The sequence below is a fragment of the Salmo salar genome, chromosome ssa02 (assembly GCF_905237065.1).
Source record: "Salmo salar chromosome ssa02, Ssal_v3.1, whole genome shotgun sequence".
Lineage (NCBI taxonomy): Eukaryota > Metazoa > Chordata > Actinopteri > Salmoniformes > Salmonidae > Salmo > Salmo salar.
Window position 1 is genome coordinate 84,040,775 of NC_059443.1, and position 14,213 is coordinate 84,054,987.

General features: G+C 43.0%; 1 protein-coding gene across 1 annotated transcript in view; it reads right to left on the reverse strand.

The window, feature by feature from the left end:
- Positions 1 to 14,213, reverse strand: part of LOC106596777 (glutamate receptor ionotropic, NMDA 2A) — a 190,448-nt gene that overhangs the window by 6,673 nt on the left and 169,562 nt on the right. Inside the window, exon 18 of the mRNA XM_045711321.1 lies at positions 2,961 to 3,141. Within this exon, the coding sequence (XP_045567277.1) occupies positions 2,961 to 3,141 (181 nt within the window). The remainder of the gene's footprint in view (positions 1 to 2,960; positions 3,142 to 14,213) is intronic.

A 14,213-nucleotide genomic window follows, 5' to 3' on the forward strand; every position in this document is an offset into this window, starting at 1 on the left:
TCTATAGAGACCACCTGGAGACAGTTTAACATCTATAATCTATAGAGACCACCTGGAGACAGTTTAACATCTATAATCTATAGAGACCACCTGGAGACAGTATAACATCTATAATCTATAGAGACCTCCTGGAGACAGTATAACATCTATAATCTATAGAGACCATCTGGAGACAGTTTAACATCTATAATCTATAGAGACCACCTGGAGACAGTATAACATCTATAATCTATAGAGACCACCTGGAGACAGTATAACATCTATATATAAATATTAGATATAATATATAACATCTATATATAAATATTAGATATAATATATAACATCTATAATCTATAGAGACCTCCTGGAGACAGTATAACATCTATATATAAATATTAGATATAATATATAACATCTATAGTCTATTGCAGGGGTCTCCAACCTTTTCTAACAAGAGAGCTACTTTAAAAAAATCAATGGTGCTGCAAGCTACTCATTGTTTTCTAGCTTTCAAATAGGCTCTTTCTTCTCCTCTCCCCTGCAACTCTTCTTCTGGTCCTTAGTGTACAAGAGAAAGTAGTGTACTATGTTGTCAACTCTTCCCCTGGTCCTTAGAGAGAAAGTAGTGTACTATGTTGTCAACTCTTCCCCTGGTCCTTAGAGAGAAAGTAGTGTACTATGTTGTCAACTCTTCCCCTGGTCCTTAGAGAGAAAGTAGTGTACTATGTTGTCAACTCTTCCCCTGGTCCTTAGAGAGAAAGTAGTGTACTATGTTGTCAACTCTTCCCCTGGTCCTTAGAGAGAAAGTAGTGTACTATGTTGTCAACTCTCCCCCTGGTCCTTAGAGAGAAAGTAGTGTACTATGTTGTCAACTCTTCCCCTGGTCCTTAGAGAGAAAGTAGTGTACTATGTTGTCAACTCTCCCCCTGGTCCTTAGAGAGAAAGTAGTGTACTATGTTGTCAACTCTTCCCCTGGTCCTTAGAGAGAAAGTAGTGTACTATGTTGTCAACTCTTCCCCTGGTCCTTAGAGAGAAAGTAGTGTACTATGTTGTCAACTCTTCCCCTGGTCCTTAGAGAGAAAGTAGTGTACTATGTTGTCAACTCTTCCCCTGGTCCTTAGAGAGAAAGTAGTGTACTATGTTGTCAACTCTTCCCCTGGTCCTTAGAGAGAAAGTAGTGTACTATGTTGTCAACTCTTCCCCTGGTCCTTAGAGAGAAAGTAGTGTACTATGTTGTCAACTCTCCCCCTGGTCCTTAGAGAGAAAGTAGTGTACTATGTTGTCAACTCTGCAGACATTCCCCAGATCTGTGGCTGGACACAATCCTGTCTCGGAGCTCTATGGACAATTCCTTCAACATCATGGCTTTGTCTTTGCTCTGACATGCACTGTCAACTGTGGGACCTTATATAGACAGGTGTGTGCCTTTCCAAATCACGTCCAATCAATTGAATTTACCACAGGTGGACAACAATCAAGTTGTAGAAACATCTCAAGGATGATCAATGGAAACAGGATGCACCTGAGATCAATTTCCAGTCTCATAGCAAAGGGTCTGAATACTTATGTAAATAAGGTATTTCAGTTTTTTGTTTTTAATAGATTTGCAAACATTTTTAAAAACCTGCTTTCACTATGTCATTATGGCGTAAGTTTGTGTAAGTTTGCTGAGGATTTTTCTTTATTTAATACATTTTAGAATAAGGATGTAATGTAACAAAATGTGGAAAAAGTCAAGGGGTCTGAAAACTTTCCAAATTCACTGAGTAAATACACTAGATGACTGATAGAGGTGTGTTGCATTGAAGCCACCATGCCTCCATCTTGGTGTTCCTTCATCTTGGTATTCCTCCTCCATTGTAAAAAAGATTTACGAAGATATAGAAATGCATTTATTATGTCTACACCTCTACTGTGGGGCTCTGTTACTACATTTATTATGTCTACACCTCTACTGTGGGACTCTGTTACTACATTTATCATGTCTACACCTCTAGTGTGGGGCTCTGTTACTACATTTATTATGTCTACACCTCTAGTGTGGGGCTCTGTTACTACATTTATTATGTCTACACCTCTACTGTGGGGCTCTGTTACTACATTTATCATGTCTACACCTCTACTGTGGGGCTCTGTTACTACATGTATTATGTCTACACCTCTAGTGTGGGGCTCTGTTACTACATTTATTATGTCTACACCTCTACTGTGGGACTCTGTTACTGCATTTATTATGTCTACACCTCTACTGTGGGGCTCTGCTACTACATTTATTATGTCTACACCTCTACTGTGGGACTCTGTTACTGCATTTATCATGTCTACACCTCTACTGTGGGACTCTGTTACTACATTTATCATGTCTACACTACTGTGGGGTTGTTACTACATTTATTATGTCTACCTTCTGTTTTGAGACGTTTCTTCTACCGACACTTTAATGGATAATTTTAAATGAAATTATGTTAGCTAATCATTAATATAACAAATACAAAAAAATATATATTTTAAAAAAATGTCTTAAAGTATAATTGTTAGAGATGACTAATGTTACTGTCCCCTCTACAACAACAAAAAACACTTAAATGCGTGTAAATTTGCATTGGGAGTGCCAATATGGCCGACTTGTACCATCAAAGCCTTTCATAGCATCAGCAGTTCAAGATTTATATACATCATTAGGTACGACAGTTGAAATAAGCTGATGAGGCATTTTTAAGTTACATTCTTTAAGAATCAAAGGATATATATCATGAATTTAATTTAAAAGTAAAAAAAATTTAAGTAACAATTGCAGATTTTTCTTTTAATTTCCTGATAAAATTCCCCAAATTTCCCTGAAGTTCCGATTGGAATATTCCCAGGGAATTTGAAATCCTCCAACCAGGTATTTTTTTGAAAAGTTCCTGTAATTCCATTCGTTTTTTGCTGGGTTAGAGATGTGAGGTCAGGGGTTAGAGGTCAGAGGTTTATCATACCTTTCATCATGTTGATGATACCGGGCTGCAGCAGGGCCGGGGAGCGTTTAGGAGAAGAAGACAGGCTGATTTTCTTAGCTGACTTCAGAAGGTGTAACATGTTGGCCTGAGGAGAGAAGTCTAACTCTGGAGGCTTCTTCTTTAACTCTATATGGACCCCGTGGACACAAGACCAGATACCCTGGAGAGGAGGAGGAGGAGGAGGAGGAGAGGAGGAGGAGGAGATGAGGAAGAGAAGAGGGGGGTGATGATGATGATGGTGATGGAGGGGCGGGGGAAGGGAGGAGAATAGGGAACAGAAAGAGAGAGGAAGAAGATCAGTGTGAGGCATCACAGACAGACAGACAGACAGACAGACAGACAGACAGACAGACAGACAGACAGACAGACAGACAGACAGACAGACAGACAGACAGACAGACAGACAGACAGACAGACAGACAGACAGACAGACAGACAGACAGACAGACAGACAGACAGAGTAACCCTTGGAAGTAGCAGCAGCAGTTCTAATCACTCTGCAGGGTAGAACATTCAACGTGTTAATTCCTCACTATTCCACCACCCTCCTCTCCTCTTTAAATATGTTATCTCCTCACATTCCTCTCGTCTCTGCACAGCGTAGTGCAGCGACAGGGACAAGGCTGAGAAATAACACAACTGGAGTCAACACCAGGGACATGGTTGATAAATAACACAACTGGAGTCAACAACAGGGACATGGCTGATAAATAACACAACTGGAGTCAACACCAGGGACATGGCTGATAAATAACACAACTGGAGTCAACACCAGGGACATGACTGATAAATAACACAACTGGAGTCAACAAAAGGGACATGGCTGATAAATAACACAACTGGAGTCAACACCAGGGACATGGCTGATAAATAACACAACTGGAGTCAACACCAGGGACATGACTGATAAATAACACAACTGGAGTCAACACCAGGTACATGGTTGATAAATAACACAACTGGAGTCAACACCAGGGACATGGTTGATAAATAACACAACTGGAGTCAACACCAGGGATATGACTTATAAATTAACTGGAGTCAACAACAGGGACATGACTGATAAATAACACAACTGGAGTCAACACCAAGGACATGGCTGATAAATAACACAACTGGAGTCAACACCAGGGACTTGTCTGATAAATTAACTGGAGTCAACACCAGGGACATGTCTGATAAATAAACTGGAGTTAACACCGGGGACATGGCTGATAAATAACACAACTGGAGTCAACAACAGGGACATGACTGATAAATAATACAACTGGAGTCAACAACAGGGACATGACTGATAAATAACACAACTGGAGTCAACACCAGGGACATGCCTGATAAATAACACAACTGGAGTCAACACCAGGGACATGCCTGATAAATAACACAACTGGAGTCAACAACAGGGACATGCCTGATAAATAACACAACTGGAGTCAACACCAGGGACATGCCTGATAAATAACACAACTGGAGTCAACACCAGGGACATGCCTGATAAATAACACAACTGGAGTCAACAACAGGGACATGACTGATAAATAAACTGGAGTCTGTGCTCTGTCTCTTTGTGTGTTTGTCAGGGCAGGAGGGGATGTCAGGGTAAGAGGAGGGGATGTCAGGGTAGGACTATATATATACACTCACTAGACATCACATACACTCACTAGACTATATATACACTCACTAGACTATTTATACATACTCAGTAGACTATATACACACTCACTAGACTATTTATACATACTCACTAGACTGTATACACACTCACTAGACAATATATACAATATGTACACTCACTAGACTATATACAAATTCACTACACTATATATACACACTCACTAGACTATATATGTATATATACACTCACTAGACTATATATGTTTATATACATATATATATACACTCACTAGACTATATATACACTAACTAGACTATTTATATATACACTCACTAGAATATATATATATATATATATATATATATATATATATATATATATATATACACACTCACTTGACTATATATATATATACACTCATTATACTATATATATATATATATATATATATATATATATATACACTCACTAGACTACATATATATATACACTCACTAGACTATATATACACTCACTAGACTATATATACACTCACTAGACATATATATATACACTCACTAGACTATATATATATATACACTCACTTGACTATATATATATATATATATATATATATATACACTCACTAGACTATATATATATACACTCACTAGACTATATATATATATATATATATATATATATATATAACTCCAAGTCAATCACACTTCTGTGAAATCAAACTGTCCACTTAGGAAGCAACACTGATTGACAATAAATTTCACATGCTGTTGTGCAAATGGAATAGACAACTGGTGGAAATTATAGGCAATTAGCAAGACACCCCCAATAAAGGAGTGGTTCTGCAGGTGGGGACCACAGACCTCTTCTCAGTTCCTATGCTTCCTGGCTGATGTTTTGGTCACTTTTGAATGCTGGCGGTGCTTTCACTCTAGTGGTAGCATGAGACAGAGTCTACAACCCACACAAGTGGCTCAGGTAGTGCAGCTCATCCAGGATGGCACATCAATGCGAGCTGTGGCAAGAAGGTTTGCTGTGTCTGTCAGCGTAGTGTCCAGAGTATTGAGGCGCTACCAGGAGACAGGCCAGTACATCAGGAGACGTGGAGGAGGCCGTAGGAGGGCAACAACCCAGCAGCAGGACCGCTACCTCCGCCTTTGTGCAAGGAGGAGCAGGAGGAGCACTGCCAGAGCCCAGCAAAATGACCTCCAGCAGGCCACAAATGTGCATGTGTCTGCTCAAACGGTCAGAAACAGACTCCATGAGGGTGGTATGAGGGCCCGACGTCCACAGGTGGGGGTTGTGCTTACAGCCCAACACCGTCCAGGACGTTTGGCATTTGCCAGAAAACACCAAGATTGGCAAATTCGCCACTGGCACCCTGTGCTCTTCACAGATGAAAGCAGGTCCACACTGAGCACATGTGACAGACGTGACAGAGTCTGGAGACGCCGTGGAGAACGTTCTGCTGCCTGCAACATCCTCCAGCATGACCGGTGGGTCAGTCACGGTGTGGGGTGGCATTTCTTTGGGGGGCCGCACAGCCCTCCATGTGCTCGCCAGAGGTAGCCTGACTGCCATTAGGTACCGAGATGAGATCCTCAGACCCCTTGTGAGACCATATGCTGGTGCGGTTGGCCCTGGGTTCCTCCTAATGCAAGACAATGCTAGACCTCATGTGGCTGGAGTGTGTCAGCAGTTCCTGCAAGAGGAAGGCATTGATGCTATGGACTGGCCCGCCCATTCCCCAGACCTGAATCCAATTGAGCACATCTGGGACATCATGTCTCGCTCCATCCACCAACGCCACGTTGCACCACAGACTGTCCAGGAGTTGGTGGATGCTTTAGTCCAGGTCTGGGAGGAGATCCCTCAGGAGACCATCCGCCACCTCATCGGGAGCATGCCCAGGCATTGTAGAGAGGTCATACAGGCACGTGGAGGCCACAAACACTACTGAGCCTCATTTTGACTTGTTTTAAGGACATTACATCAAAGTTGGATCAGCCTGTAGTGTGGTTTTCCACTTTAATTTTGAGTGTGACTCCAAATCCAGACCTCCATGGGTTGATAAATTGGATTTCCATTGATTATTTTTGTGTGATTTTGTTGTCAGCACATTCAACTATGTAAAGAAAAAAGTATTTAATAAGATTATTTCATTCATTCAGATCTAGGATGTGTTATTTTAGTGTTCCCTTTATTTTTTTGAGCAGTATATATACACAAATTAACTAGACTATATATACACTCACTACAATATATATACACTCACTAAACTATATATACACTCACTGGACTATATATACACTCACTATACTATATACACACTTACAAGACTATATATACACTCACTAAACTATATATATACTCACTAGACTATATATACACTCACTGGACTATATATACACTCACTAGACTATATAGACTATATACACACTCACTAGACTATATACACACTCACTAGACTATATACAGTGAGGGGAAAAAGTATTTGATCCCCTGCTGATTTTGAACGTTTGCCCACTAACAAAGAAATGATCAGTCTATAATTTAATGGTAGGTTTATTTGAACAGTGAGAGACAGAATAACAACAACAAAAAACAGAAAAACGCATGTCAAAAATGTTATAAAATGATTTGCATTTTAATGAGGGAAATAAGTATTTGACCCCTCTGCAAAACATGACTTAGTACTTGGTGGCAAAACTCTTGTTGGCAATCACAGAGGTCAGATGTTTCTTGTAGTTGGCCACCAGGTTTGCACACATCTCAGGAGGGATTTTGTCCCACTCCTCTTTGCAGATCTTCTCCAAGTCATTAAAACCTCTTAGGGATAGGGGGCAGAATTTTCACGGCCGGATGAAAAACGTACCCTAATTAAACGGGTTACTACTCTGGCCCAGATTTGGATAGAAAATACTTTGAAGTTTCTAAAACTGTTTGAATGGTGTCTGTGAGTATAACAGAACTCATATGGCAGGCAAAAACCTGAGAAAAATTCAACCAGGAAGTGGGAGATCTGAGAATTGTAGTTCTTCTTTCTAATCCCTATCAAAACTACAGTGTCTGAGGGGTCACGTTGCACTTCCTAAGGCTTCCATTGGCTGTCAAAAGCCTCCAGAAAGATTTTTCATCGTTGTCCTGTAACCGGGCAGAGAATAGTAGCTCAGTCAATGAGTGGACTGCCTATGGACAAAGGGATTGGTAATGCGCGATCCTGCGAGCGTACCTTTCCTTATTTTTCTTCTGGAATGAATACGCTATTGTCCGGTTGGAATGTTATCGCATTTTTACGTTAAAAATACCATAAAGATTGATCGTAAACAACGTTTGACATGCTTCTAAGAACGGTAATGGAACATTTTTACTTTTTGTGTCTCGAATTGCGCTCGCACGTTATGCCTTTGGATAGTGACCTGAACGCACGAACAAAATGGAGGTAATTGGACATAAATATGGATTATTTTGAACAAAAACAACATTTCTTGTGGAAGTAGCAGTCCTGGGAGTGCATTCTGACGAAGATCAGCAAAGGCAAGAGAATATTTATAATTCTAATTCTGAGTTTAGGTGACCCCAAAACTTGGTGGGTGTCTGTATAGCTTGCTTTGATGGCGAGCTATGTACTCAGAATATTGAAAAATGTGCTTTCGCCGAAAAGCTATTTTAAAATCTGACACAGCGGTTGCGTAAAGGAGTACTGTATCTATAATTCTTAAAATAATTGTTAAGTATTTTGTCAAGGTTTATGATGAGTATTTCTGTAATATGTGTGCTCATTGTGCTCATTCACTGGAAGTTTTGGAGGCTAAACATTTTCTGAACATCAAGCGCCAATGTAAAATGCTGTTTTTGGATATAAATATGAACTTTATCGAAAAAAAAACATACATGTATTGTGTAACATGATGTCCTAAGAGTGTCATCTGATGAAGATCATCAAAGGTTAGTGCTTCATTTAGCTGTGTTTTGGGTGTTTGTGACATATATCCTTGCTTGGAAAATGGCTGTGTGGTTATTTTTGTCTATGTACTCTCCTGACATAATCTAATGTTTTGCTTTCACTGTAAAACTTTTTTGAAATCGGACAATGTGGTTACATTAAGGAGAAGTGTATCTTTAAAATAGTGTAAAATAGACGTATGTTTGAGAAATTGAAATTATTATATTTTTGTTTTTTTGAATTTCGCGCCATGCTATTTTGTCGAACGATCCTGTTTACGGGATCCTGTCTCGAAGGGGTCACTAAGAGGTTTTAAGGTTTCGAGGCTGACGTTTGGCAACTCGAACCTTCAGCTCCCTCCACAGATTTCCTATGGGATTAAGGTCTGGAGACTGGCTAGGCCACTCCAGGACCTTAATGTGCTTCTTCTTGAGCCACTCCTTTGTTGCCTTGGCCGTGTGTTTTGGGTCATTGTCATGCTGGAATACCCATCCATGACACATTTTTAATGCTCTGGCTGAGGGAAGGAGGTTCTCACCCAAGATTTGACGGTACATGTCCCCGTTCATCATCCCTTTGATGCGGTGAAGTTGTCCTGTCCCCTTAGCAGAAAAACACCCCCAAAGCATAATGTTTCCACCTCCATGTTTGACGGTGGGGATGGTGTTCTTGGGGTCATAGGCAGCATTCCTCCTCCTCCAAACACGGCGAGTTGAGTTGATGCCAAATAGCTCCATTTTGGTCTCTTTGGGTCCCCCCACAACACTTTCACCCAGTTGTCCTCTGAATCATTCAGATGTTCATTGGCAAACTTCAGACAGGCATGTATATGTGCTTTCTTGAGCAGGTCCCCCCACAACACTTTCACCCAGTTGTCCTCTGAATCATTCAGATGTTCATTGTCAAACTTCAGACGGGCATGTATATGTGCTTTCTTGAGCAGGGGGACCTTGCGGGCGCTGCAGGATTTCAGTCCTTCACGGCGTAGTGTGTTACCAATTGTTTTCTTGGTGACTATGTTCCCAGCTGCCTTGACATCATTGACAAGATCCTCCCGTGTAGTTCTGGGCTGATTCCTCACCGTTCTCATGATCATTGCAACTCCACGAGGTGAGATCTTGCATGGAGCCCCAGGCCGAGGGAGATTGACAGTTCTTTTGTGTTTCTTCCATTTGCGAATAATCACACCAAATGTTGTCACCTTCTCACCAAGCTGCTTGGCGATGGTCTTGTAGCCCATTCCAGCCTTGTGTAGGTCTACAATCTTGTCCCTGACATCCTTGAAGAGCTCTTTGGTCTTGGCCATGGTGGAGAGTTTGGAATCTGATTGATTGCGTCTGTGGACAGGTGTCTTTTATACAGGTAACAAACTGAGATTAGGAGCACTCCCTTTAAGAGTGTGCTCCTAATCTCAGCTCGTTACCTGTATAAAAGACACCTGGGAGCCAGAAATCTTTCTGATTGAGAGGGTTGGGCAAATACTTATTTCCCTCATTAAAATGCAAATCAATTTATAACATTTTTGACATGCGTTTTTCTGGATTTTTTTGTTGTTATTCTGTCTCTCACTGTTCAAATAAACCTACCATTAAAATTATAGACTGATCATTTCTTTGTCAGCGGGCAAACGTACAAAATCAGCTGGGGATCAAATACTTTTTTCCCTCACTGTACACACTCACTAGACTATATATACACTCACTAGACTATATACACACTCACTAGACTATATACACACTCCCTAGACTATATACACACTCACAAGACTATATATACACTAGACTATATACACACTCACTAGACTATATACACATGTAACAGCTTAGCTTCCGTCCCTCTCCTCGCCCCAACCTGGGCTTGAACCAGGGATCCTCTGCACACATCAACAACTAACACCCACGAAGCATCGTTACCCATCGCGCCACAAAAGCCGCGGCCATCGCAGAGCAAGGGGAACAACTACTTCAGGTCTCAGAGCGAGTGATGTCGCTCGATTGAAACGCTATTAGCGTGCACCACCGCTAACTAACTAGCTAGCCATTTCACATCGGTTACACACACTCACTAGACTATATACACACTCACTAGACTATATATACACTCACACTACATTGACACTCCCACACAAAATACACACACATTCAAATACACTACATACACAGAGAACACACACACACGCATACCGACACAACACAAACACACATACAAAGACATTACACACACTTTTACACTCATCATTTGCTGCTGCTACACTGTTCTTTATTTTACTCTTATTATTATCTCTCCTGATGCCTAGTCACTTTACCCTGCCTTCATGTACACATCTACCTCAAATACCTCATTATTATCTATCCTGATGCCTAGTCACTTTACCCTGCCTTCACGTACACATCTACCTCAAATACCTCATTAAACAATCCGGTTTGGAGTGAGCAGTCGCACTACGCTTCGCTCCACAGGTAATATTACACTTCACTACATTACAACGGCTTAATTTGTTTGATCTGAGCAATTCTTCTTAGCTAGCTACATAGCCGTCTTTGTATCAAAGATAATTGTGTAGTTTAGAGTAAATAGAGTAATTATCGAGGCTAGCTATCTTCGTCCTCCTAACGTAGTCAACACTGCTAGCTGCTAGCTAGCTAGTCATCACTGCTAGCTAGCCAACTTCTACCGACTAGCAGCACTGTAGAAACTATTACATTACAACGTAACGACTTGATTAGTGTGGTGTTAGTGTTAGTTAGCCAGCTACATAGTTGTCTTTGCTGTCTCTGTATCTAAGATAATTGTGTAGTTTGAGTAATTATCGAGGTGAGCTAGCCAGCCGCGACGCCAGACTTAGTCAACCCACCTGGTCATCATTAACCCACTGCTAGCTAGACAACCGTTACCGACTAGCAGCGCTGTAGATACTAATATTTTACAACGGAACGATTTGACTAGTGCAGTGTTAGCTAGCTAGCTACTTAGTTGTCTTTGTCATAGCTTGATAATTGTGTAGTTTAGTAATTATCGAGGTTAGCTAGCCAGCCATCGAGGTTAGCTAGCCAGCTATTTCCGTCCCCCGCGACGCCATTTTTCCTAACCCAGCCAACTATTACCGACGAGCAGCATTGTAGAAACTAAATACTTACAAGGAACGTCTTGATTAGTGTTATGTTAGCTAGCTAGCTACAAAGTTGCTTTGTATCATGGCAAGGTGTAGTACTGAAACTATCGAGGTTACCTAGCCAGCTACACGTTCAAAGTCAACAACGCAGCCACTGCTAGCTAGCCTACTCCACCAGCCAGCAGTACTGTATCATTTTCGTCATTTTAGTCAATAAGATTTTTGCAACGTAAGCTTAACTTTCTGAACATTCGAGACGTGTAGTCCACTTGTCATTCCAATCTCCTTTGCATTAGCGTAGCCTCTTCTGTAGCTTGTCTACTATGTGTCTGTCTATCCCTGTTCTCTCCCCTCTGCACAGGCCATACAAACGCTCCACACCGCGTGGCCGCTGCCACTCTAACCTGGTGGTCCCAGCGCGCACGACCCACGTGGAGTTCCAGGTCTCCGGCAGCCTCTGGAACTGCCGGTCTGCGGCCAACAAGGCTGAGTTCATCTCAGCCTATGCTACCCTCCAGTCCCTAGACTTCCTGGCGCTGACGGAAACATGGATTACCACAGATAACACTGCTACTCCTACTGCTCTCTCCTCGTCTGCCCACGTGTTCTCGCATACCCCTAGAGCATCGAGCCAGCGGGGTGGTGGCACTGGAATCCTCATCTCTCACAAGTGGACATTCTCTCTTTCTCCCCTGACCCATCTGTCTATCTCCTCATTTGAATTCCATGCTGTCACAGTTACCAGCCCTTTCAAGCTTAACATCCTTATCATTTATCGCCCTCCAGGTTCCCTTGGAGAGTTCATCAATGAGCTTGACGCCTTGATAAGTTCCTTTCCTGAGGATGGCTCACCTCTCACAGTTCTGGGTGACTTTAACCTCCCCACGTCTACCTTTGACTCATTCCTCTCTGCCTCCTTCTTTCCACTCCTCTCCTCTTTTGACCTCACCCTCTTACCTTCCCCCCCTACTCACAAGGCAGGCAATACGCTTGACCTCATCTTTACTAGATGCTGTTCTTCCACTAATCTCATTGCAACTCCCCTCCAAGTCTCCGACCACTACCTTGTATCCTTTTCCCTCTCGCTCTCATCCAACACTTCTCACTCTGCCCCTACTCGGATGGTATTGCGCCGTCCCAACCTTCGCTCTCTCTCTCCCGCTACTCTCTCCTCTTCCATCCTATCATCTCTTCCCTCTGCTCAAACCTTCTCCAACCTATCTCCTGATTCTGCCTCCTCAACCCTCCTCTCCTCCCTCTCTGCATCCTTTGATTTCCTCTGTCCCCTATCCTCCAGGCCGGCTCGGTCCTCCCCTCCTGCTCCGTGGCTCGACGACTCACTGCGAGCTCACAGAACAGGGCTCCGGGCAGCCGAGCGGAATTGGAGGAAAACTCGCCTCCCTGCGGACCTGGCATCCTTTCACTCCCTCCTCTCTACATATTCCTCTTCTGTCTCTGCTGCTAAAGCCACTTTCTACCACTCTAAACTCCAAGCATCTGCCTCTAACCCTAGGAAGCTCTTTGCTACCTTCTCCTCCCTCCTGAATCCTCCTCCCCCTCCCCCCCTCCTCCCTCTCTGCGGATGACTTCGTCAACCATTTTGAAAAGAAGGTTGACGACATCCGATCCTCGTTTGCTAAGTCAAACGACACCGCTGGTCCTGCTCACACTGCCCTACAATGTGCTTTGACCTCTTTCTCCCCTCTCTCTCCAGATGAAATCTCGCATCTTGTGACGGCCGGCCGCCCAACAACCTGCCCACTTGACCCTATCCCCTCCTCTCTTCTCCAGACCATTTCCGGAGACCTTCTCCCCTACCTCACCTCGCTCATCAACTCATCCTTGACCGCTGGCTACGTCCCTTCCGTCTTCAAGAGAGCGAGAGTTGCACCCCTTCTGAAAAAACCTACACTCGATCCCTCCGATGTCAACAACTACAGACCAGTATCCCTTCTTTCCTTTCTCTCCAAAACTCTTGAACGTGCCGTCCTTGGCCAGCTCTCTTGCTATCTCTCTCAGAATGACCTTCTTGATCCTAATCAGTCAGGTTTCAAGACTGGGCATTCAACTGAGACTGCTCTTCTCTGTGTCACGGAGGCTCTCCGCACTGCTAAAGCTAACTCTCTCTCCTCTGCTCTCATCCTTCTAGACCTATCTGCTGCCTTTGATACTGTGAACCATCAGATCCTCCTCTCCACCCTCTCCGAGCTGGGCATCTCCGGCGCGGCCCACGCTTGGATTGCGTCCTACCTGACAGGTCGCTCCTACCAGGTGGCGTGGCGAGAATCTGTCTCCGCACCACGTGCTCTCACCACTGGTGTCCCCCAGGGCTCTGTTCTAGGCCCTCTCCTATTCTCGCTATACACCAAGTCACTTGGCTCTGTCATATCCTCACATGGTCTCTCATATCATTGCTATGCAGATGACACACAATTAATCTTCTCCTTTCCCCCTTCTGACAACCAGGTGGCGAATCGCATCTCTGCATGTCTGGCAGACATATCAGTGTGGATGACGGATCACCACCTCAAGCTGAACCTCGGCAAGACGGAGCTG